The sequence below is a fragment of the Branchiostoma floridae genome, chromosome 2 (genome assembly GCF_000003815.2).
Source record: "Branchiostoma floridae strain S238N-H82 chromosome 2, Bfl_VNyyK, whole genome shotgun sequence".
NCBI classification, from domain to species: domain Eukaryota; kingdom Metazoa; phylum Chordata; class Leptocardii; order Amphioxiformes; family Branchiostomatidae; genus Branchiostoma; species Branchiostoma floridae.
In genome coordinates this window covers 14,859,107-14,886,547 of record NC_049980.1, presented here as the reverse complement: position 1 = coordinate 14,886,547, position 27,441 = coordinate 14,859,107, and the positions used below count along the sequence as shown (strand labels likewise).

The 27,441-nt window shown below is 39.9% G+C and overlaps 1 protein-coding gene across 4 annotated transcripts; it reads left to right on the top strand.

Moving 5' to 3' along the window:
* The first annotated feature begins 9,188 nt into the window (after positions 1-9,188).
* Positions 9,189-23,569, top strand: LOC118431815 (procollagen C-endopeptidase enhancer 1-like). 4 transcript variants are annotated; one of them, XM_035843215.1, is made up of 7 exons: positions 9,189-9,462; positions 13,166-13,244; positions 17,185-17,232; positions 18,876-19,235; positions 21,052-21,417; positions 22,220-22,324; positions 22,647-23,569. In XM_035843215.1, the coding sequence occupies exons 2-7, from the start codon at positions 13,184-13,186 to the stop codon at positions 22,766-22,768; spliced, it is 1,062 nt and encodes a 353-aa protein (XP_035699108.1). In that variant the 5' UTR covers positions 9,189-9,462; positions 13,166-13,183; the 3' UTR covers positions 22,769-23,569. The 4 variants fall into 4 exon arrangements, with proteins under 4 accessions (XP_035699108.1, XP_035699100.1, XP_035699091.1 ...); XM_035843207.1 differs by lacking the exon at positions 9,189-9,462 and adding an exon at positions 12,332-12,480 and having other exon boundaries at positions 22,650-23,569; XM_035843198.1 differs by lacking the exon at positions 9,189-9,462 and adding an exon at positions 12,332-12,480.
* Positions 23,570-27,441: the final 3,872 nt, after the last annotated feature.

Here is a 27,441-nt window from a genome sequence, read left to right as displayed (position 1 = left end):
GGGAGGGCGTCAGATCTCTCGACGCCACTTTCCATGACACAAGGGATGCACTGGGTGAGGCAGACCGGGGAAATATAATTAGGTGGTAATTGGCCGCTAATGTATGCATATTCCGCCAACACACAATGCAACACACGGCTCATGTCCTGTTGTGTAAGGTTGTTTCAAGGGAATCTGTAAGGGTATTTCAAGCCCTTTACACGTCCTGCACACAGAAATGGTTCGTTTCCGCGATATTCTAGGACATGTAAAGGACTGTACACGTCTCGTTTGCAGGCATGAAACCTCCGGATTTTGAAGGACATGTTTAATTTCCAGGACTGTGTAAGTCAGTTTCCATCCTGGAAATGAGGCTTTTCAGGCAGTGTTACAACCCTATAAAAGTACTAAAGGACATACCCACTGGCTCTGGAAGGGTATTAGTAAGGTGGTTACAGTACAATTGTATTCTCCTACATTGATGTTATATGGTAATGCTTGCTTGTATCAGATATAGGTCATTGAGACTTCTTCAAAAAGGTGAAATCAGGTCGGTCAGCATTTAACCTGGCAAGGCAACATTAAGTGAACGGCCCTCAGCCTGCTCGAAAAGTTAATTTCAGCGTACGCGATTGCCGGAGCTGAGTGAGGGGGAGCCGATACATGCTTTTCTATGCCCTTCCCAATCTTTACCGGAAACAATGAAATTTAAAATTAATAGTTTTACTTTTTATCACCATGATTTAAATGAGATATGTCGTTCTACATAAATAAACGACGTGGATTTTTCCAGCCAGATAGGATATTTATTGGGCAGGTAAGATTCGAAGCACGCAGCGTAACAGCAGTCTGAATAGGAGCGTGTATCAGGTAATGCCGCGGCACTCTGGGGATTAGTCAATCCTTCGGGTCGGCCACCCGCTTGCTACTGGTCCGTCCTTCTGAGATACCGTAACATTTCATGTAACGGCAAATTCTTCGCCCTCTTCTGACATTTTGACATAGTGATTTATTTGGTCCACCGTTGGGATTTGTGTGCATGAATTATCCTTTGAATGTAAAGGTTTTAGATTCTCCTGGAGCAATCTATCTTACTTTTGGAAACTCGCGTGAACTGTAATGCCTGTAAGACATTTCGTAGTTTATCAGCCAGGCGTCATAGAAATGTGTCATAATACTGAATAATTTTACAGCACCGACGCAAATCGTTTAGCCATGATTTCAGACAATATCGAAATGTGTGATATATTGTGGAGGGTGTAGTATTATATCATTTTTATGCAGATTTTACTCAAAGTTAAAGAATATATTCACAGAAGATTGGCAAAGAAGTTCATGATTTTCACCAAACTCTACTTGACTTTCAGGCTGCACAACAAAAAGCAAATGCTGGTCTAGAATCATGACCAACTGCACAAATTCTAGTCAAACTGGTAAAGAATCAACTTCTAAAATACTCTTAAGACAGTTAAAAATGAAATGGGTAGGACACACCACTTTCTAAGCGAATGGATTATATACCATGGCCATGGACAGTCTTCAAGTCATCGAGGTATCACATATGCAATCGATACGGATAGGTTCGTCCGGGGACAAATGTCAGTGATTGGTATATCTAAGATAAAAGTCATGTCACCGTGATAGATAAAGGTCTTCCGATGCCCGAGTTCCGTCTTGGCAAACATTCTATTCACACATCAACGATGTCTCGTCTACAGTGTCCTCTTGAGAATGGGATCACCAATATTAATGGTTCGTCTGTTCTATATATTCTGCATGTAGCAAGGAAACTTAATCACTAAAACCAATTAATGCAACGTATTCAATGGTGCAATATGACATGATAAAATGTAGTATCAGATGTGTCTGCAACTCGTGATTGGTTATGTCATTGTTTGTCATAATAGCCATGCTACTACAATTCTGATGGCATCCGTATAACCAAGTCAACATGGCCAATAAGGTTCTACTGAAAATTTTTAACAGTCATAGGCGTAACTACAATGTACTTTATGGATGCAGTTCAACCAATGTGTGAGTTTGAGCTGCCGTGCTTCAGGCAGGTCTTATCAAGTGTTGGTAAGCGGTAAGTGAAGCTGGACTCCAGGCCGAGACGAGATGTCGAGAAAATAATTGCCAAGGGAACAGGCCAAAGGTAATCAGAACGAGTAGTCAATATAGCAACAGTGTATTAATGTATATTGCAGCCTGTTGACTGACAAATGCAATGGGTAGCGTTGACTATCTCATCTACACTTGTCAAAAACCTTCCGGAATGTTTGAGTAAAGTTCCGTGTACGTGGGCGTGCATTTACACTGGTGTCAGTCATATTTGAAGCAGCAAGTGTAACATTCAATGATTTGTTGATGAAATGCAGTATAATCTATTTGTCACGAAAGTTGTTGTCATTAGAAAAACGTGACGCTTACTGATGCATTTTGTCAGCTCGACACGGGTCGGTAGTTACTCATCCTTCAGAATTTGATGACGTCAGCTATTACCTAGTTGCCAGCTTGAAGGACTCAAGATATGTCTTGCGAAATTGTAACACATCCTGTGCCGTCCCAGAAAGCACTGTTTAAAATGAAACGGCTTGTAAAAGTATACTGTATAGGTAAGGAAGATATATATGTCTTTGTTTTTATGTTTAAGTCACATGAATAATGATATAGGAGAGACTGCAGTCAGACCTCATATCACAAGATGTCGTTTAGTTGTACTCCGCTAGGTGGTACTTTGTAGTGTCATATTCAAGTCCCAGATGTATATTCAACATGGACATTTTGAAAACATTTTTTGAGAAACTCCTGGTCAGAAGTTTTCTTCCAATTAAGGTAGTTTGCCCAAATTCTGATCCTCAATACATATTGAACATTTTAAAAAATTCAGGATCAATGACACCTGTGGCTGTATGTATGAGCATCAAGGTCAGATGATTATGAGAGTGTGGGTCGTATGTCTATGTTTGAATAGTGTTCAGAACCTATTATAGGCCGCTTTCTTCTGAGTAGCCTAATTGATTATTTTTGTATGTTAGATGATTGATCCGAATTTGGAAAGTACTAAACTCGTACTGTACAATTTTTGTCATGAATAAGAAGTTCGGCTATATGACTTTTATGGTCATGGATCAAAAGTTTGACGTTCGACCTCAACTAAAGTATTTTTTGTTGCCAAGGAATCTTCCACATGGATCAAAAGCGTCGACTAGCAATGTGTAATAGAACTGCAACACTTCGAAGTCAAGCGTCACCATGTCAAAAAGCATTTTGCTGTGGAAAGATATTAGGCTTATTTGCGTGTCTCATAGACGTCATCAGTATGGATAGATATACTTGTGTGTGTAGGTAATGTTTAGATTCTAATACCAATAACAGGCATGTATTTTTGTGCCTGTTTAGTTGTGAGTTTGTAGAAAGGCAGACTCACTCATACAGCCATCTTCTACTCAAGTGCAACGTCTGCGGCAGGTTTTTCCGAGCAAAGATTGAACTGATTAGCCACGCCCACAGGGGCGACTGATTCCGAAGTCAAGATGTAGATCTTCAACGGAATCCGATGGACGAACATCAGTTGTGTGTTTGCATGACTTTGTGTGTGAATATAATACTGTTTTGTGTGTATAACTGCGTATAACTGCGCTTGGTGATTTTTTTTTTATAAATGAGCAGGGTACAGGTAATCAACAACATCCAACAGAAAAGAAATACTTGATGCAATAGACCTCCATCATTCTACATCCCCGGCTTGTGTCATATCTTGGGAGTCCGTGTATGGCACTGGAGTTTACTTCCCACATTTTTCTATGCTGTTTTTTAAAGAAACTGAAAAAAGAATCGGAACGCAACGGAGTTTTTTGTGTTTGAAAGATGTGATGTTCTACATCAAGGAGAGATAGTTAGTGTTCAGCACCAAGGACAGGCCTTATTCTAGCTGATCGTTTGTGGTGACCCGGCTGTGGTGAACACACTCCCTGGCTGGAACCTCATCTGTCAAGACGCCGGGTGGGTATTTCCAGACGGTACGTTAAAAGCGCCTGCTGCCGATATTGTGAAAGCCTGCAGCACAAAACTAACTTAACTCCCTGAAAGGCCAAGCAGAGACTGTAGTTGATATAAAGACATAAAGAAAGGTTCACCACGTCTTCAAACTTCAAGAACTGTTGCTGTTCTTGCACGGGCAGTGATTGAACCCCCTTATGAAGTTGAGACTCATACAGAGTATGATTCCTATGATGCTACGAAGGTAACAGTTACAAGCAACTGTTTCCGTTTTGCTTCTTCATCCTTTGAATTCCACATGAATCTTCGTGATTTGTAATCGTCAGTTCGCCTGATTGCGACCACCTTGTGTGTAATACTGAATGATAGCCTTTACTGCACACCCATGCCCAGTTTGCTAAGTACAGGCATACAGATACAAACGTCGTAATAAAGTACACATGGTGACATTCAGATGACTTCTGATACTAATCTAAAACATGGGTTCTAAAATAATTGCCGTGTTACCCTGGAGGTATGCGTCAGCAATGTCCATATCGAGGGCGTGCTTTCTCATTAGACTGCCCCACTTTCGCTACCAGCTACGCCACATAAAATGGCTGTACGGGAGAAATGAGTCTGATACCAGAATGCCGTGTAGATTGTTATGTCTTCTTTCTACTAGGCGGTGATCTCTTTCCATGGGTGGCCTAAAATTCAACAGATCATTAGATGAATGAATTGCGTAGAAAAAAATTAATCTTTTTATTATTTTGTTCGTTTTTTTGTCTTTTCATGTCAGTCACACTTTAGTATTTTTGTAGGGTATACCCGGTATAAAATTGAAGGTTACACATTCATCAGAAGTTGTGCAAAGACTTTGTATCATTCAATGTTTTAGGCCTACGTCAGATTTCTAAACCGGGGCCCGGTCGGGCAACTTTAGAGCAGGAACGAAAGATATGATATCAAAATACACTAAACTACACAAGACCTAAGAGAATAGTCGTGGAAATTAATTGTGAATATTTTTACGTGTACATTTGTATTTTTCGTATCATCTACAAACGGCCCGGGCGGGCCCCTGTTTGAAATGTGACGTTAGCCTTAGAGCGATGCCTTCTCTCTCTCTCTCTAAGAGTAACTCTTATGTTCCTGTCTAGTATGGGCATGTCGTTATCGTGAAGAGTTATTACTTCAAACAAATGAATGCGCAGCGGTATCCATTTCTCAAATGAGATCATGATGTTGATATTCTGGATAATGCACGATGGTGTACATTGACGTAATTATTCAGTTGGCCTTGCCCCTGTCCATGTCCTGGTTTGTAGGTTGATTTATTAATCTTCTCCCTTACAATAGCTTCTCCCAGATTTTGGGACATATAAAAAGCATAGATGTAACCAGATATTGCTGCTTTGGAAAAGATGTTTTCCCTCTTTCGTGTCTTCATCATACTTTTACTTGTAAACTAATTCTGGAATAAAGAATCATCATCATGCATATAGATTGTCTTCATTTAAATCACATGCTGAAAGAATTCATATTTCCGTTCAGCTCAGACCATTATACATTATACTCTTAACATCGGTACTTTTTTCGGCTTTTCGTTTGTAATCCAGATACACTTATAGCACTCACTCCTGTTGTATATGCAGCGCTGCCTGCCCTAGTTTTGCGCTAGGTTACAGATGTGTCACCGGTTACCACTAGTATTCATGTTTCTGGGTATACAATGACCTATTGATACCACACCACAATACATTACATGCCCTTGTCAAGTGTGTCATTTGAATGCAAATTTTTAGGGATTTTCCATGAGTTCGTCGTCCCAAAGGTCAATATAACGTCCTCTGCCGTCCACAGTGTCATGGTTCAATATTACAAGGTACGACCTTTTCTAACGGTTTTGACTCACATAGGCGGCAGTGGCAAAGACTTACCTGCAATGGAACTATCATTACACAATATCTTGTAATAGGATCCGCCGGTATGTTACGGGCTAGGGGTGATGAATGAATGAACTTTATTGCTCGAAAACAGTTCATGGTACAATGTATGACAATAACAATTAAATAACCACAAATACCACAAGGCTAGAGAATCCCACATTTAGATAATGAACATGTCATCCAGTCGTGTTCTCTACTTTTTTTATCATACTTTTTTCTACTTATGATGAAATAGCGTACCAAATTTGATTAATTTTTAGGTATTATTTTTTAGATTCTCCTAGATGTGATACTCAACTTGATTATAGTACTTTAGCCGGTATTGTTTTGTCATTGGCGCAACTTTCACTTCTTTTTTCATTATTTTGTCTATAGCAATGCTGCTTCATTTTGTTTCACCTTTTGGTTGACTTCTGAATGATGATTTCGACATTCAAGCCAATGACTGTGATAGCCCACAAGGGGATGTAAAAAAACAATAGGTTATTTGGTGCTCTTGAGAATGTTTCTTGATTTCTATTGTATATAGTTATTGTTATGTACGCTTTCAAGCAATAAAAAACACGTATCCATACTCTTAAATGCCACCTAATCCTTTAAGATCACTTCTAAGTGCTTTTAGCGTATTGTTTTAGTATGTTGATTTCCGAGCTTCGCATTTCACTTGATATATGTGTCTTCCATGAGAGACGTATGGTTTTATCTTTGTGACGCAAAACGTCCAAGAACTGATATATCATGATAGAACTGCCACCAGTTGGGCGTCTGGTGTTCTTACGTTGATGGATGTTGGTCTCTATAACAGCTGGGTGTGTATCCTTCCCGTCCGTCTTCTGGGGTTCAAACATCTAGCAATTCCAAGACGGTTCCGTTCAGCCCCGTTCACATTTGTGTGTACATTCAAGTCCTTATGAGTTGCGTATCGACAATTTTTTTATTACGTTAAGTTTGCGGGGATGGAACTATTTGAGCCGATTATTGTTCTGCAGTCTGGATATCTAAATAAACAAAAATTATTTCTTCGGCCTCCATCTTTACTCATCTGGTCATATTGCATAGTAATGTCAATACGCAATCATACGGACTTGAATATACGCACAAGTGTGAACAGGCCTTAAGACCCCCTTTCAACGGGAGACATCGACAGTAACGTAAACATGAATTGGTTTATCTAGGAAAATCTGTTGAGCAAACAGCTAGTTCGTCTTTGTTCCTGAAGCACTGCTCAGTGAGTCGTAAAACAATTCGCCACTGCAGGCGACAATTTGGCGTCCATTGGCAACTAGATGGCGAATGTCATTCGCAAACAGTCCCCAACAGCCGCAACACGAAATACCCGCATAACAGGCCTTCATGAATTTGGTTCTGCGACTGTAAAGGTCACCTATTAATCCGCCTAGAGCTGTGGTCTAAACGTCAAGATCAATTGATTTACCTCACATACGTATATTTGAGTAATTCATCGAATTTTTACTCCAATTGAGACGATTATGGTCCATGCAAACATTACTTTGGCGCATTTAGCAATCGACTTGATGATATTGATTATCATATCTTGTACAGAATGAATGTGCACTGGAACGGGTCTACAAGGAATGCTCTCTGCTGATCTCATAAAAGAATTAAAACTTTTTGGTGTTGAGGAATACTCGGGAGAATAGGAAATGATACGTACAGCTAAAACTTTCGCCGCGAGGCTGCAAAGGATGCCCTTTTCAACAATTCTCAGTGCAAGTTTTGTCAAGAGATGTTGTTTTGCTGCCCATGCTTGGCATTCATCCTAGCCGCTCGGGGATCTTTGCAGGAGCTTGACATTTTCCTTCAGAAGAGCGAAGTCCTCCGCATTATTACATACTAACCCCGGAAAGTTAATCATATGCACTTCTTAAATCCAGAGGAGACGTCCATTTAGAAATCAGGGCTAGGGCTTATTAGCTTTAAATTGGTTCTTGTATTAATTTTGACCTACTGCGTTAACGCATGCAAGTGCGATGTTGAAGAGTTATCCATCCTATGAAGGAAAATGGCTGACGGCTAGGATGTCTTATTTCCTGAGAGGGTACTGGTTATTGTATCAAACCGACAGGCTCTCCGTTATTTCTGGCCAATGGGAGGAAGACATATGAGGCTTTTAGTGTTGCTTTCTCGGTCTATATTCAGTTCTGTTCCAAGGCTCATGAGACGGTGCTGTCCCTTCTTTTCTGCATTTCGTTTTAGGAAACTAGAGTGACATACCGTTTTGCATATAGATACCGTCTCAAACTAGTGAAATATGTCATGTATGTGATGGATAACGCCAAACACCATATCTCCACTACACGCTGCGACCTAAATGTGAATAATGATTTGACAAATCGGTCAAAGAATTTCGCGCATAAAGAACGAATTTTCTTACGTTTTGTGTGTTTTGCTGTATTTTTAATCATCGTGTGTCATATACCAATTATCAAATCAAGAGTGCACAAATGCAATGTTGGTCGTAGTACAGTCTCCCAGATGATCGTTTCTAGCTGAAAGACGACCAAATACATTCGTAGCGTGTTGAAAAAAAAAACAGGATATTGTGAAAACTTGAATAAACTGAATATCTTCAGTGCTTCGTATAAAATCTACAGGCTTCTTATGTATGATATTATGCATGGATATATATTACACTGTGCGACTTGTCAGACCTGCGCAATGCATTATGGAAAACGATTTAACTTTACCCAACACAGATGAACTTTCATGATAATCTAAGCAATACAAGCTAAACTACGAGGTTTCTTAAGATTGTATAATAACTATACACATTTGGGACTTTTGGCTTGCAGTTGTGGGTGTTGATTCTTAATCGCTGTGATGTTTGGTACTTCTAGAAGCTGATCCATCCTGAAGAAGTCGTTACCTGAACCACAAAGTGAACCTCCTAAAATCTGTCATTTCCCAGTTTTGTACCAATACTGACAATAAAAACAATCCCTCTCGTTCAAGGGCGGGAAACAAGGCCAACCAAATGAAGTGTTAAATGTCGATTGAGATATCAATGATCGAAAGCAAAGATTGGTGCGCAGAAATGCTCCTTATTCTCTGATGTTATCAGAAGGAGTAAAACATTTATTGCATCGCCTGCACTTGCAATCCTTCCATCGCGCCGGTAATGCCCTTACACCGCGGCATTGTCGGAAATGAATCCGTTCAGTCGCCATCGTTAACTGCTAATGAAACCTTCCTGGATGTTCCCGTACCGACGTCCCTGACTCACTTCTCGTTCCGATTAAGCCTTACAACATCACGGATAGTCTGTGTTGCTGAGGCGGTTCGATTAAAGCACAGCCTCATTTGGAGAGAGAGAGAGAGAGACATACCATCGCTATCGATCATCGTGGAGCACTCCTGTCAGGGGAAATTGTCAGAACAGAGAGGAGACAGCGGGGAGTGGGTGAAGGTATGATGGTCGCGTGGTTTTCATTTTTGATTTCATTCCGTATTCTGTGTGACAATGAAGTGCTAGGTTTTCGACAACATATTGCAGTTTTGGAGAAGACGGATCGAAGATCGACTCTAGCAGGTAAGCCCTGCGCGTATATTCATCACTAAAACTTTACATTCTTGGGTTGTATGACTTCAACTTTTAGTAGAATAGAGACTTGCGATGAAAGGCTGAATAATCACGTTCTGTTTGACACAATAAGGTACATTGTCGCATTGTCTAACACCGGCAGAAATGTAGTTACTCTCATCAGCATGCAGTGACTATACCGGCAGAATTGAGGAAGTATCGGGGCTTGACTTCATTGGATTTCAACCTATGGAAGTCCTCGGATGAAGCAAGCAGGGAAGATTGCGTCTCCCCGCAGCCGTACATCAACCATAACTGATTGCACAGACAAAATGAAATCATGTATGGCCTCAGCTTCCCGAACATTGTACCCCAAACTCATTCGACCCGGCACACCGGCTTTATGAGAAACCAAATAATTCCCTGCGACCAGTAATAACTGTAGGCTGTACTTCATGGCCAAGTACCTGTGTGAATCCAAACGAAGGCGCTTATGACGGAGTGTGCATACAAAATAAAGTAAGCTTCAACCCTGTGTGCACAGTCAGTCGTAACTTTTCACACGTTTTACAGACTTCCTCTTTATATCGCTGTAATAGACAATTCCATGTACATCGCTTCATAGCACAGTTAACGACGCAATGGTAGATTGATATCATTGTTTGTTACTGTTAAAATCATTATATTTGATTTTTATGTTCGTTGTACGTGTCCCCTATGTCTTACTAAGCCCCCTTCCCACTAGCCTGCGATCGCTCAGCGACCGAACAGAGACCAAAACTTAACTTGGGTAACCCTCGATTTCATAATTACCCTCGCAAAGAAGGTTATATTTTGGGTGTGTTTGTCTCTGTGTGGGGGTGTCTACGACGTATCTGTGTGTGAACAGCGTAACTCGACGTACTCGTGAATCCTTGAATATTTGGTAGCTGGGAAGGACTCTAAAATTTGTCACATATACAACTGAGAAAGAAAAGAATGTCTGTAGATATCCATCATGCAGATAGTTACCTCATTTGCATGACAAAACTATAATTTCAAAGTGGTAAATGATGGAAATCATCACACTTGACAAATTACGAAGCTAAATAAAGATGAATGTTATTAATCATAAATCATGCAAATCAGGGTCACGTGTACATAATTCAAGAGGAAGCACAGAAATAGCCTTCTTTGTCAAAATAAGGTTTTCATAGTAAAGTCTGAAATATTTCTGCTATTTGGGTAAAGAAGATGAACTGAGACAATTTGTGCAAATTAGGACAGTATTTTTATAGTCAGTGGGAAATACTTGATACGGAGCTTTACTCGAAAAAAAATCATTTGGAACGAGTATAAACTCGTGGAACTCTAGTTAGAATATGATGCAAGATGTAAAAGTATGATTCATACTAAAGCTGATCTTATTTCACAATAAAGCTGATTTTATGCATATAGTCCTATATTGCCTAAATTGGTTTACGCTTACAATTTTTAACTTATATCCATACACCATTACATAAGTTATGGTTAATTGTTTAGTGTAATGTGTTTTCATTCTATTGGTTCCTTTATCTATTATCCATACTTATTTCCTTTGTGTAATTTATATGAATTGTAATTAGTTAGTAAAGGGAGGTCTTTTGATAAGAAGAGGGTTTGGGCCTTCCTTCCACTGTTATGTTATCTTATTTCATTGTCATGTGTTTATTGTTTGATTTTTCTTCAAGTGCGGAAAAATAAACAGATAAACAAACAAAAGACAGCATTATACAGTGTTCGTAAAAATATGTCTTTATCTACGAAATTCGTCGAGCGATCTGTCAAATGTTAGGTCGCTCAGCGGTCGCAGCGCGGTCTTCTGAAAAGGAGTTTACACAACATAATGCAATCAAATTTTAACGTCGTCCGAGAAAACAGTGGTGTGGACCTGGTCTGTCACGTGGCACCTATGCAATGATGACGTCATATACGTCACCTCCCATCTTTACCAAGCGTAATCACGATACGGGACGCATGCTTGTGGGGTTATCCAATTAAAGTCAACAGGCAAAGACATCGGACCATTGGTGATTGTATTGCCCTTGGAAGGGTGACACGCACAGATAACTTGAACATTGCATGCGCAGGTCTAAAGCCCTGGTCCAGCAAGGTCGAATGGATGATCCATCATTTTGGAAAAGGGCTAAAGGAAGGTATTATCCGCTGACAAATGGGATGCTGGGGTTACCGTCAGTAAAGTTAGACAACACTACAGAATGGTAGAGACCTTTGTGCTGCAGTTCTAGTGGAGTGAATCCTTTAACATCCCCTTTCCACGAAAGCCTGCGACCTATTAGCGCCAAATATTTGACAGATCGCTCAACGAATTTTATAGAAAAAGAACGCTCTGCGTGTTTTGCTGCCTTTTGAATTATGCTTTTGCACAGTTCATTATATTCCAATTATAAAATCAACGGTCACACATGATCTGATTCATGCAGGTAAATGGCGCTCTAGTGGAAAATGGGCCATAAAAACCTTCCCTCGGTCAATACCCGATCATCCCACAACTGTGCCGAAAGCTAATATAGATTTAGCATCCCTCTAAGTTCCCATATTTCTATTGAATAAGACTTTTAGATTTCAGTTTTCATGCATACCATTTGTGAATCCCGACTTGCACGACCCTATACTAGGTACATTTAGCACGCTTGTCTCTATTTATGGAAGATAAAGACACAGCATATTACATGCCACTGATTTGGCACATACATATCCATTACCTGATCCACAATGTATAGGCCCCTGCAGATCAGGTTAGCCTCATCCTTGTTTCCTGGAATGCTTGCTATGCGAGAGAACCACCTATCGGGCAGAATATTAGCAGAGATTTGCATGAATGACATGCGCTCATTTGGATGGATGGCCTTGTCCCGGGTCAAGCGTGAATTAAAGCGCTGATAGTATATCCATTCACAACGATCGTTTTGTCGGCTGTATCGAAGATGCAGGCAGTCGATCATGAGAGGGCGCAAACTTGTTTTCTCCATGTATCATGAGGCTTCGGTACGTTCAGTTATCCTTGTATATCGTATATTATGTATACGGGAAATGTATAACAGAGGATAATCGATTCAGGACCTGTCGGCAAGGTTGTATCAATGACATAGGTCAGATCGCATGATCCTCGGCTGGGTTTAGGGAAGACGAAGGGATATAGCAGGTAAGCGTCGTTTGGCAAGTTTGGCATTAATATCTAAGCGGGAGGGTAACGGGCCGACTACTTTGCTGCCTAGTCACGATCCAGAATGATGGGGAGATGGATGCAGAGTAACGGCAACGCAAAGGTCTTCCGGGAAGAAAGCTGCTATTTGCCATGTTTGTCATCTGAATTAAACGGGTGCTCTTTATAACGTGATAGATGGATGGGGAATCTTATGTTTTAACACACATATGCTTTACATTATCGTGGATCGTTCTACGTGTAATAGAAGCAGCGTCTTTCTTCTTTTATTGTATTACCATTGCAGTCTCCTAAGACTGTCATCAATCTAGCAACTCCATTATTGCGCACATTCGACCGGATATGCATCATTTTGGCATGTCAGTATAGTCCCGATCTCATTTTCTTCTTCAGGACGTATCTGGCAAGATCTATTCACCTGGTTTGATAAACGTATACAATATTTCACGGTACGCGGTGGTGTGACCTGTTGTCATGTGGTCTGATGTAACCGTTTCTCTTCGATAGGAACAAAATGGTTATGGAATGAAAGGTGCGATGGACGTCAAGCTCGTGATTTGTACGGTCATCTTTGCCTACTGTTTGGGTAAGTACGCCATATCAACTTTCCTATTCATCACAGCGTGTTTGCAGGGACGGGCTGTATGGAGGGATTAGAATACAACAATCTGGCAACGTGCAAAGATAATCTAACTAACCACATAGTACCTGTCTGGCTGTAGATACATGCTTTACGACGCACCGTGATGGTTACTATATAGAAATCATATTTCATCTGTCAATATCCATAGAACCATTCTCAGGCTGATAGAGGTGGATATCTAGCATGTAGAGCACTACAGAATTCCCCCATGATTTTCACTTTAAACTGATCAACAAAAACTACTTTCTTGTTTCAGTCATTTTATCCATTTTATCTTCCAATACATTAGATGAGTCATCGAGAGTCCATTCCAAGTCACCATGAGGGTTTTTAGGTGATATTTGTAATAAGTCTGAATTATTTTGTAAGAGAATATATATATAAGAATATATAAGCCACAATAATTAAATTCGTTTTAAAAAGTTGTCTAAGAAAATACTCATCTATTTGAATTCCTTTGAATATTTTAGAAACATTTTGAAAGTAACTGTACAAAAATATCTTTATTTAGAATAGTTGTGAAACCTCTGTGGTTTTGTTAACATTTACAAATATTTACAAATATTTGTAAACTTTGCCAAATGGTAAAATTAGTTTATTCCCCCCACAAAAGTAAGCCCTATTGTTGCCTCTGTACATTTTTAGATTTCACTGGTGTTTCTTTTGTGGTGGGCCATTGTTGCATGGCACCCAACCCTACTTTGCAAGGATGTGTGAATTGCTATCTTCCCAGCCCACTGAACCATTTACAAAAAATGGTAGAAAATGGTAAATAATGGTAGAATGCTGTTATCGTTATTTAGAAACCATCAGAAGTATCCAATTCCACACCATGAATATTTCGAAAGTTTTACAGAACCAGGAAAATATTCATAAAGTTGAAACACTGTTAGAAATATTTCTGAAGTATCAGATGTCCTAGACATATAATTACAAAACTTTAAAATCAGTTCTAAACAATGGCAACAAACATCCGCACGGTGACTTGGAATTGACTCTATCATTTTATGCAGAAAAGAAGTCAAACTCTTCAAATAGCTGTCTGTCATTTTAATTGTATACAATTGCTTCGCTTTCCTCGCAATTAGCCCCCGGATATGAATTGTAATAATTATTGTTATTATTGTTTTACCATTGATGCAATCAATGGCATTTACAAAGACATACAGGATTTATAACAATCGTTAGAGGAAATCACGGCCTTACTCGCCCGTTTCGTTCCTTTCCGATGAAACAAATCAAACCCTTCATGATCGTACCAAAGTGTGGGGAAATGGACAAGTAGTCGATACTGTGGGTGAAATATTGTCTGCTGGTATTGGCCTCTTTAGACACTGAATTACGAGGTATTGTGACAGGTGATTAATCACTTTGCATGACTATGACAAGATATTATGAAAATACATTACTACAGACATTTGATATGTCGTCTTATCAGTACTGTACTTATTAATGTGTTTTGGTTGCAACCACAGTATTCCGACTAGGCTACAATCACTAAATCGCGAAACGACGTAACTAGCATATTCTTGAATGGTTTTAAGAAGTGTACTGGTATATAGCGGCAAGCACCATTTCCTGCCCAACTAACGAAATGAAATAGATTCTTAACTGCCAAGTGAAATATGAGAGCTCCTCGAGGGTCTACAGTTTCAAACCAGCCATTAATAAATTTTGCTCAATACATCTTCATTAGTATGATATGATGACGATGATGACAGGTAATTTTGCTTCAGTGCGTGTGGATTTTCTTCGTAGGGTTGTTATTACATAAAGAAAACTCAGAAGACAATAAGGTGAGGCATAATAAGCAGTTCAAATTAGAAAAACAAAATATACGCTATCAAAAGGTCAAAATATACGCTACAAAATATTCGCTATTGAAAGTTCAAATTATCCCTTATCATTTGTAACATTAATGACAGATCTAATTCCAGATATCCGATTAGGACTCAAAAATGCTCCTTAGGAGTAATCAATAGTATGTACATTTTCTACTTATTTCCCGGGAGAAAATCCATTATTTTGGACCTGACATTGATAGATGTTCTTTCATTTTGTAGCTGAGGAGACTATTATTTAATGAAACAGTAGGGAGTTGTGATAGCTGACGGTTTGGTGATCTCTAGTGAGGAACATCGCCGGAAATCCGTTGCTGTGATAGTTGAAATAATTATCTGTCGTCTGTGACACATCAAGTCATTAGCATTCATATGACCCTCCCCCCCCCCCCCCCAACACTCTTCAAGCTTGAAGCAGGAATTCGTAGTGTACTGAAGGTGGCTGTACTTTATGGGGCATGTCCTGTTATAAGTGTAAATAAATATACATGTTGACCAAAAAATAATTTTTTTATTAAAATGAATCATTTAGAAAACACAAAGTTGGCCATTTTTTCTGCTTTATGATTTTTGAGCATCGATTCTTCATGCGCTGGTGCAAGCATGAAATGTTCTCTTAAAGTGTATAAATTTTTTTTTTTTTTTTTTTATTCACATTTCTTTAAAGAGGATGAGACAGAAAGCAGACCCTGCTTATCGAGGTCTTCTCCTCATGTACATAAACAAAATAAGGACACACATACAGGACTACAAAACGCTAAATAACAAAGTCAAGAGATAATGATAACGACATGAAATAAAACAACAAGGAATCAAATAACAAAGTGACGTGTAGCTGGCATACAAACTTAGAAGTAATCAAATAAGGTTATAAATCAACTTAAACAACCTGTCTATTGAACACAAGACGTAACTTACATGAAAATAAACAAGGAATCAAATAACAGAGTGACATATGGCTGATAAACAAACTTAGAAATAATAATCAAATAAGGTTCAGCTGAAACGATCTGTCTGTTTGATGAACTTGAATACAACATCAAATAAATGACAGTTCTGGATGGTAGATAGTACTGGGTTTCCCCTGAGTAAGGTTGAACATAAAATATTTTCAGTGGTGTGTCTAGGGTCAAATGGTAAGATACCCTGCATGAACATAGTGGTTAAAGATGACAACATATCAAGTCTTGCATCATTGTATAGAGGACAGTGTAGAAAATAATGTATAGTTGATTCGTTAGGGTGGCCACATTTACACATAAATTTTTCATAATAGCGCAGTAGGATAAGCTGTAAAGTCTATGAAGCGAGAGTAAGTGGCTAAAAGGATGGCTGAGCACCGATACCTCTTAAACTTTTTTTTTACTTTCTGTCTCAAGCACACGATCACAGGCACGTACACATACATACGATATACATGTACTCACATACAAATACATGAATAAGACATTCTGTATGGGCTATTTAACGCAGCGTTGAACTCCACTGACTTTTAATATAATCGCCAATTTTTTCCTTACTGCTTCGAGCCGACCCCAAAAATGAGAGGCGACCCTTTAAATGTCACAGAGAGCGGCAATCATCCGTGCACTTGTCTAATTGCAAAGCGTCCTGTGAGAATGGGCGGTTGAGTTGACAGGATGATCGAGCGCGTAGGCGGGACAATGGCACCGATTCAAGACTAGAAGATATCTTTTGTGGTGGTATTTTTCAACTGCAGCCTTTTAACTGGCAAATATTGGCATTCCAATTCTCTGCACATAAGTAGTGCTATTCCGATCCGATTTGGTCTGTGCATCAGTGATCTTCTATCGATGTGCATTTTCCAAGGAAATTCTTACTCAACTTGAGGAAATCGTAAAATACAAGCTGTAGCCAAATATTGGAGGTATCATTTTTGGACATACGTCCGGTAGTATTTTGGTAAATGAAACTTAATATCACACAATACGACTTTTATGCAAAACATGGGGTTTCCACTTGAAACATCACCTCAGGTGTACAACAGTTACTGCATTTGCTCCCTCTCTGTTCTCTTCCAGCTCATGGATTTGCAAGGTGCAGTAAGTACGGTCAGAGGTCACCGAAAGGTACGTAACATTATGCTTATGTAAGAGTTAGTTCCATTGCATTGCACATTGTTCGTTTTCACCTGAATGTGTCAGCTTATGATGAAACAGTAAAATCATCATCGATTTTAAGGTTATGTACCTTACTATTTATATCAATCAGATGAAGCGTAGGGTTGTTGTATTACATTGCTTTATGGACAATTTAAAGCGGTCGCCAAATGAACAAAATGGACTCATTGCAAATTTCGACTAAATTGTGCGTTCCTCTTCAGCTATTTGATATAATCTCTCGTGACGTTATGCACGTGTGACGTCATCAATGGGTAAAAGGTTGTTGGAAGTCCATATCGCCCCCGTTCCGGTTGAGAGGCGGTTAGTGCGCCCTGATTAAGATGACCTCCTTTTCTCTCGACATGTTTAGTATTAGATTGCTTTTATTCATATCGCTGTGTTTCTTCAAGTGTCAGGGTTTATCACCCTTCGTCGTTTTATTCTCTTCGCCAATGGCGATAGAGTATGTTTTTGTCGACTTGGGTCTGTATGTAGGTCAACAGCATATAACTCGAGAAATTGTAGATGGAACTTTGTGATTTTTGGTAGGTGTGTAGCGGTTGTCGAAAGGAATGCCAAGTTCGAAAACGGTTTACCTGGCGTTTTCCTACGGTACTGCAGCGAGCTTGGTATGTTTTTTGCAGTTTGTTTTGGGCAGCATAAGTCAAAATCTAGCTGGGCGATTTTCAAGAAACTTGGTAGGTGTGTAGCGGTTTTGGAGAGGAAGGTCAAGTGCGAAAATGGTTTACCTGGCTCTTACCTACGGCGCTGTAGCGGGATTTGTATGTAAGTGCGTTTGTCTGTAAGCAAGATAACTCGAGAACCCTTGAATGGATCCTGATGATATTTGGTAGGTGGGTGGGGGTCAAGAAAACGAAGGTCAAGTTCGATAATGGGCCCCCTAGTGACTGCCTAAGGTACTGCAGCAAAACTTTTATTTTTGACACTTCGTGTTTTGGATATGCTGTGGTCATGATTTTTGAGTGGTAGATAGCCCTTGGGGCAGAGAGTAAGTGCTGTGAGTTTGGACCCCCTAGCGGCTTTTTGGGAACTGCAGGCACCGATTTCCTTTCAAACTTTGAACGAGAATAACTCGAGAACGTGTTGACGGATCATCAGGATTTTTTGGTATGTAGATAGAATGAGTACTTAAAATAATAATCTACATGGAAAGATGCATTTAATTGTAATCAGTGGCCAATTAACAGAAATAAACTGTTTTGTATATACATGTATCTCACTTGACCTATATCTATGGACACATCTGTTTGACAGATGTTTTTGCTGGAGGAAACACTGACAAGCCGTGAGCTGGACACTGAAAAGCTTGAAATTCTGATTGACCAGGGGTGCTATCAGGTCATCTTGTACAATCAGGTCTTGTTTTGGTAGCATTTGTGGGGTTTGGGGGTAGGTACTATTTAGTAATAGATGAATAAGACCTTAAAGTCTTAAATAAAGGCATGATTTAGTAATACATGAATAAGACCTTAAAGTCTTGAATAAAGGCATGATTATTTGGCGAAGAGATGGGTTCGTTGAACTCTAGTTTAAGATGTATTACCAAATCCATAAACTAACTCAGTCTGAACTTGCCTTTGTTTCATCAGCATGTGGGCGAACATTGACAGCGTATCGAGGGGAAGTCAAGTCCCCTGGCTACCCCCACGCCTATCCCCCCGCCGTACGGGATGTGGACCGAGTGTGCACCTGGATCATCGCCGTGCCAGAAGGGCGCGGAGTCAAGATTACACTGCCACGTTACAACCTCAACTATGACAGCAAGGAAGACCAGTACGACGAGTTGCAAATCTTCTCAGACGGTGCGTGCAATGACAAGGTCAGCTCCTACATAGGAAATGATACTGAGACAACAGTCATTAACGTCCCTACCAACATGGCCTGTGTGCGGTTTGTTCGGAGGGCGAGTGAAAATATCGGACATAATGGATTCACTCTGTCTTACGAAGGTATGTGAGCTTCTTTCTCTGTCCTGTGGAAACTTGTATTGAACTGTTGAGCTTTACCTATACCCATATCTTGTAACGATATGGCAGCCATGACTGGTACATGTTACAATACTTTCATTCATTCATTCACTCACTCACTCACTCACTCACTCATCCATCCATTTAATCATTCAATCATCCATTTGATTTTATCATTCATTTTCTCTCAAGCCCAACGAAGAGCATTAATTTGAAAATTTCTCCAGACACGCTTAATGTAGTCCAATCGTTTGCAAGTCAAGGACTCGTCAAGTTCATGCCTACAGCACAAATGTTTGTCTAAGGTGGCAAAACATTTGCTCCGACCGTTTCAAAGTTTTAAAATTGATCACGACAATCGTAACTCTAGATCTAATAAGTGACCATTTTTAGCATGTGCGGCTAAGTATTGTTGTAGCTTTTCTCACAGTAGACAGCGATCGCTGGATGACCTTTTAACAAAATTGCACTTGATTTTATGATTATTCATAATATGTATGGATCTACAGAAAAAAAACGTAAAAAGATTGTTATTCGCCTATAAAATTCGTTGATCAATCTTTCAAATTTAGTCGCTCATCGGTCGCAGCTTATGGTGGAAAGTAACTGGTACTAATATGGATGGGCGACAAGTCACACATACACGTTTGCATGAAGGACAATTCAATGTCATACTTAGTTTTCCCTTGCCTTCTCTTTGTTAACGTGATGCCGAAAGGAGATTATGATGTTATCCCTGTCTTTGAAAGAGTTCCGTTGACCGGGCAAGCTATGAATCAAAACTAGACCTTTGTTCTGGGCTATCAGAGGGCCACACAGGCATGCGGTAACACGGCTATGGATTTTCCCAGTATCACTTAATCCTGCGCTTTGAGATCACAATTAAGATGAGCCGGTTTACCAGTGGGATAGATAAAACTAAATGTGGTCAAATCTAGAACATCAATAGCAATAATTTCCTATCTCTATGCCATGGTGCGCGGCATAGTCAGGATCGATGCCAGTCGATGAGGGTTTAATTTGAGCGTCTTTGATTCTGGAATCTTCGAAGTGCAATCAGTTATGGCTATCAGCAGGTGTTAAGCTAATGGTGGTGGCTGCATTGAAGTGAGCACTTTACCAATGATAGTTTGAAGGTGATACGTAGAACCGTGCTAAACATATCTGACGACCGAATCAGACGCATGTTAAAGACTCAGACTTTGGTTAGAACCATGCATGATACAAGACACCGACGTGCCTAACTAGAAGCCTGTATAGTCATGATAGTACTGTGACGACGTTCTAGTACTATAGCCCTTGAACGTTGGAGTAAATGTAACGATTTAATGACCTATCAGAGTGCAAATTTCGGCCTAATTACTTTTCTTGCTATTTTCATACTACGAGCGTAAGCAGGGATCTCTCCTGGTTACCTCCGTGAAATTGAAGGTTTTGTAATCAGTTGAAGTTTTTTGTTTGCTTGTCCTTGTATGTGTCCGCAGTTATGTGACACGTTGCCAGGATAAGTAAAGGTTGAAATTTTGTGATAGGATACTTATACAATTGGAAGCCAGTGGTTTGGCTTTGGTCTATTGTTGTAAACAGAAAAGGCGAAGTGTTAATCCTATATATCGATGACACCATGGGGGCTATACTGGACTGTTCTCAGACCATGCTGTTTGAAACACCCACGCAGCTTCTCCGGCCAATGAGAGAAGCCCTTTTGTTATATAGTTTCTCCCACCCTTCAGCTCCTTTCAATAGTATATCAATCAAAGGACTAATTTTCTTCCCGTCGTCTATCAAAATTTTACAGTAATTTCTGCCACTGGCGAGTGTGGAGCGAACCAAACCGTTCTGCTGGTGACGTCAGACGAAGGCTACATTTACAGCCCCGGCTACCCGTCCAGCAGCTACCCTCAGGGACTGGACTGCACATGGCTCATCCAGACGGACCCCGAACAAATCATAACTGTCACTTTCCTGGACTTTCAGCTCAGCTACACCACGAGTTGTGATTACGCCACGGACTTTGTGCAGATCGGCAATAATAACGACACTTATGACTTCAAGTACTGTGCGAGTAACAAGCCAGAGCGTTTCGAGAGCAGCGGGAATCAGGTGTGGTTGTCGTTTCAAACGGGAAGATGGACGAATAAAGGGTTTTGGCTGAAGTACCAGAGTAAGTGCAGTCTTTGCAAAATCTATGTGTCTGATGTATGAGGTTCAAGCCGTTGTGTTCCAATCAAACGTCAGCAAACTACAACAATTCGGATAGTTCTTTTCCAACAGGTAGAGTCGGCAAATTTCGTTGATAAATTTGAATTATTAAGTTTTGTGCATTTTACTGTTTCATGAACATCGTCCTTAAAACTCAAGCTGCTTGCAAGCTTGCATCACGGTGAATGTTTATCATTCCCGTCAACTAGTCAGTGTTTGAACATATGTAACATATGTGTGGTGCGTTTGATATGGTGCATCACATTCCAATTATAAAACCAAGGGTCACAGAAATCCAATTCTGGTTGAAAGAAATAGAGCTGTTTGAAAATTAGCTGCAACACAAAATGCGTCCATACTTGAATAGATGAGATTAAGGACACTAAATGAAACATATTAAGGCTGTTATGTAGAATGTGCTGTAAAACAGTTGCACAATTTCACCGAGCTTTTACCATTTAGGACATCACCAAAAGTTTATGTTCCTACTAAAAGCACAAAATCCAATCATTACACAGAACGTTGGAAAGTTCATTAACCACTGATTTCAAAGAACTTTAAGTCAAACCCAACAATAGTATAAATTATAACATATAGCTGATTAGACACTAGCATAGTGTTATGGATCACATTATTTTTCTACTCTTAGTCTTTGAGACTGTACATGGAATTAGCCCTCAGGCATGATTTTGCAAATAAAACGTTAAAATTAATATCATATCCACTGTAATCTGATGATCTCTCCTGTAACATTCCTTCCGCAGCTCTAGGAAGACCTCTAGCGGCGGACCCAATGAACTCCGGGCTGTCTCGATCCGGTGGTGCGGCAGGGACAGACAATGGACTAACAGGCGAAGCTCCGTCCGATGGTTAGTGCGTTGTACATTTCCTTCACCACCAATATCATCTCCATGTCGCTACAGTATTAACTTCAGTTTTCATTAGTGGAACTGTGTTCTCATTATCATATTCTTCATATCCCACACACATGCATGAGGGATATAACAATCATTACTTCATATTCTCAGTGTGAAATAGACATAAGCCCCAAATGATTAGCACTTATTTAATAAATAATTTCTACGTTGTATCCATTAAAAAACGATTAAAGGTGAATAATGGAAAGATTAGAGCAATCTCTCCCATTTACCGCAGAAACAAACACTGCTTTATTACATCGTTCCCTTTCAGCAGGGAAGAGGACGTCGAGCACAGGAGAGCAACCAAAATCAAGGGCTTCCAAACTACAGTCGCCATTCTTAGCTCTGTCATTAATGTTGTTCACACTTTGTTTCCAATACGTGTACCTGTGACATACCATCCAAACGTATTTAATACAATATGATAATATTAGGCATGTATGTATGCCTTTTCTTGGGTTACAATTATGTACATGACAGACTGTGATCATCTACCTCTTATAAAGAATCATTCAATACATAAGTATTCATTTGGCAAAAACGAAAGTTGCCGTTCAGTTGTTGGAACGTTGATGGTTGTGTTGAGTCAAGACTGGCAGTGGTTGGAAGGTATGAGACTTTAAAAGCTTTCCATGAATGTTGTAGCGTAAAATGTACTTATATTTTCAAACATAACAAGAAGCAATATGGCATCGCAATTATCCTAATGTATTTTAAGCGTGTGCTGGTGTTGTGATTAGGTGTCGAGATGCAAGAAAAAGCTCGTGACAAAATTCACATTTCAATTCGGCATTTACACGATGCATCTTTTGATATTAAGTTAAACATTCCACTCTGCACTTTTATCTCCTCGAATACGTTGATTGGTATAGTCCAACAGTAAAGAATTACTTCCCCGGTTACGTTTGCTTCTCGAGAAATTGAACGCAATTTCAACATGGTCATTGGTGGTTTTGATGAAAGCCAATCGACCAGCAAAGTCCAATACTGTTGGAACAAACGCTGCGCAATGCTGAACATGGGGCACGTAATCTCTGTGTAGAGTTAGGTAGCTTTTAACATAGTTACCATGGCCATGATTTGGTGGGGAGAATACGTGCTCTACATTATAAACTACATGTAATGGAATATTCAGAGAGTTCACAATATTGCTTTCTCTTTTGTATTCAGTGCAAGTGCAACTAATAAATTCACTTGTCCACATACATCTGTGCGCGCGTGTGTAATGATTCTGTATATATGTGTGTGCCTATGTGTTTCGTGTGTATGCGTGCATGTGTGTACTTATGTGTGTGCGTGGCTGGGTGAGTGTGTGTGCCTATGTATGTGTGTTTCTGCGTGTTAGCGTATACATATTTGTGCGCCTCATTGTGTGAGTTTTGGTGTCTATCTATCACTGATTTGCCTTTGTTTTCATAGCACTTACCTCAAGTATTCCTGGAGAAAAATATCGATCTGTGTATTTTTACAATTCAGTATTTGACTGCCCTATAATACATACATTACGTTGCATCTTGGTGCATCTTAAATACTATTCTAAGCAAACGCATTGTCTTGGGTATAGACTACATATGTATGGTCATGCATTGCAGTTAGATGTTTCAGGAACCGAGTTCGATTCAGTCGTACAAAATTCAATGAAACTTGTGCATGGAACAAGTCAGTTTCACTGTCATTGTGAACAAGAATGTACACAGAAATGCCAGGTGCTCTTTAACCCACTCTGGCTTTCCCAGTCACGAAAATGACCTTTGGTTTCCTGATTGTGAGTGAAGAAACTTCAACAGACTCTGTGGGATCGTGTTTCATGTAGTGTACAATAATTTTCAACCATCATCTGTCCCTTAGGGGCCAAAAATAGGTACTTTGCCAGCGTTACCGCCTGCTTGTATTGGAACTCAATTTTGCTTGTATTGTGCGGCACTTGTGGTAATGAGCAGCTAAACGACAATTGATTAAACGTTAAGACTCGTGTGGCTACTTACCGGAGTTATCAAGCACCTGTGGCCATGATCATACCATCCCATGATTGGAGTTAAAATCTATACAAAATGACCTCTTTTCTTAATTGTTTCTAAATTGAACCCTTACGTATACTATCTCGATATTTTTATTGCTGTTGCCGAGTGTAGGGTTAGAATGTTTTTAAGATCGATTTTTAGACTTGCAGGGAATACCATCGGTGCGATACTCATGTGGAATAACACGCATATGAGGTGGAATGGATGTAGCCCGCAGCTACTCGGGGCTTAAAGATTCCATATTGGCAATACAAGCCTGCGTTACATGTGATTAGCACGGTGCAGGTGGGAGTGTCGACCCACAGAAATGAAAGAGGGCTTTAGGGTAACATATCATTTGGCTGTTAAAGCCTTTGGTGACGCGTTCCTAATCAACTCCAGAGTGTACCATCGATCCTCCCACGCTACAAACCACCGGAAAGGCTACGGAAAGGCCGAGGAGAAGACGATAAACCCCGGTCTTGTGATGTATAAGTCCCTCACAACTTATTCAAAGCGGCATCTCGTATTGAGGCCCCTTTCGTCTAGGCGGTTATCCTTGATTTCATTGCCAGAATGTGATGCAAGACGTAATTCAAGTATGATTTAAAAGACATAAAAACACAAAACGTAAAAAAAACTTCATTCATGCGTCCTGTCAACCTTCAGAGGTCTCCGGGGTGTGGTCTCCGTCTCTGGTGGAAGGGGATGTAATTAGTGATACATGTTATACTACTGACAACTGATGTGACTGCGTAGGAGTCCGATAGCACATTCACCAACCGTAAAATAATGGCATGTATGCCATCAGCTGAATATTTAACACTACATGTTCTTTATTTGCTCTAAATTACACATACTGCAAATCATGCATTCTACACAGTTATTTTGGATGCTATGGCTCGTTTGCATTTTAGTTGATTCGTCTGAATATGTCTCTTTCTCCAGTGCCAGCCTTTATCTGGCCCTCATCGTTTACAGGGGCGCCACCATGCGTCGTGTTGGGGATGCAGCATGCGTGCATCTTTCATCTGCAACGTTTCAACCTGCAATCCTTGTACTAAAGCCAAACATCACATAGACACATATTCACGGAAATTATTGTTTTTTTTCTACAATGTTATTGTTGTTTTCTCCAGCGTGTAGAAATGTCAACTTTATGTCATGAGCTGGTCAAGTGCTGTTTTGAGTTACCACGAACTACCAAACTACAGTAGATCTTCGTATCTATTGTGTCAGTATGCTGTAAAAATACGTAAACTTATATGGCCTAAAAGACAACAAAACTCATGGAGTGTGAAAGGATTCAGTTTGTTATCAATATCTTATGTCAGCAAAATTTGTTGAGTACTCTCTCAAGATTTGAGGTCGCCGCTCTAATGTATGTAGGTACAAACGAGATGTCCTGACACACCGAACCCCCCAAAAGAACCTGCCCCTGTTATGTAAGCCATGGAGTTAACCGACTCTGCGGGGTAGGCACGATAGAAAACCAATAACGCCACAATCCATCATCCCACCTATTTCATTACTACCACACTACCGCCGCTGATTACTCTCCTGAAATACTCCATAGATGCCAGGGCAGCCCACACACTTGGCAATGAAAGCAAACAAATGGCATCAGGAGATTTTACGAACCCCGTGTCTCTCGCGACATCACAGGAAAGTACTACATTTCGAATGGTTTACCATCAGCCACTGGGATAACACTTAACAATGGATGGATAAGGAAAAGATGCATATCTGGGTTCTTTTACGCAGCCCCTCGCCATATATTAATCTTTTAACAGCGAAGGGCAAGTCAAACTCAATTTTACTAGCGTCAACGGTATACTTTATCTCTGCTCTAAGAAAACTAACCTTTCACTCTGCCAAATGGATGGGGACCCAATAAAGACAGGGCAACGACTTTAATACATGGAAATCCAGCAGAAATTGGAGAGGATTGCCAGATAATGGAAATGTCAAGCCCCGTAATGCTGTAGGAGGTGTCTGCAAATCTTTGGCATTTCTCCATTTACCGGCATTTGGACGGCATGGGAAACTTTACGTGAGGGGAAAGATATCTGATAAGGCGTCTCGCAGGCTGGGCCTTTTCGGTTATTGATATTATTCGTGCAAACATTATGAATTGCTATGTCTTTTATCTGTGGGCCGCATAGGACTTATCAGAAGATTTCGGTCTAGGGGCGCCACCAAGTGGAATGATAGATTAATGCAACTACATACATCAACATTATTATTACAATTCTTCTCTTCAACGACTTTATTGAAGAATCGAGTTAGCTGTAAGTAAATAATCCCTTATTTTACAAAAATAAAGATAGACATATATTGATACATTACCCTAAAGAAACCTTTTTTACCAATGGCCATGAGATCATAAGACTGTTAAAATAGTATTTCATGTTGTAGCTTCTTTGTGTGTAATGACCCCTGTGTACTAAATAAAGTTATAATGTGGTGTAAAGATTTTCAATATTTTTTTTTATTTACTTAGGATTCACCGCAAAACAAGGCTCATGGAGCCAATCAAGCTTTTTGGGTTACAACACTGTATTGTCAACAATAACCTGTATATCTAGTTTTCGATTGGTAAGAGTTCTTTATAGTCGTATTGCAAACAGTACTAGGTGTACGAGGGGTGATCAATAAGTTCTCGGCCTAACTCAGAAATAATAAGCACAACTCAAATTTTGAGGCACAACTTTATAGTATGATGCCTTTTATCAATACCCTCCAAATTACAAATCATTGGAGTCATTACTTTGCAGGCATTCGTTTCATGCAAATTAGAAGGTAAGTGGCGAGAAAAAAGTGGTGTGAATTGTGATCAGACATGTGTGGGTCGAGTTCCCCATGCCGTAAATTAACAAAAGACATTGTCAAAATGTTTCATAATCATTCTCCTCCTATTTCAAGCAAAAAGAATTGGGTGTCTGACTTCCAGCAGCGCAAGTTCGATCGCACACCTCAGGTCAGGTCAATTGTCCCATTTTTTCCGTTCTCCCTTACCTAACATTACTGGGTGTCGCCTGCAAAGTAATTATCACAATAATTTGA

What these genes read in the sequence shown, in the direction of transcription:
- LOC118431815 (XM_035843198.1), top strand. Translation starts at nt 12,436, where the DNA reads ATGAGAGGGCGCAAACTTGTTTTCTCCATGTATCATGAGGCTTCG. An exon ending in CGGTCAGAGGTCACCGAAAG is followed by an intron (nt 17,233 to 18,875) that starts GTACGTAACATT and finishes TTGTTTCATCAG; the next exon opens with CATGTGGGCGAACATTGACA. An exon ending in AGGCGAAGCTCCGTCCGATG is followed by an intron (nt 22,325 to 22,646) that starts GTTAGTGCGTTG and finishes GTTCCCTTTCAG; the next exon opens with CAGGGAAGAGGACGTCGAGC.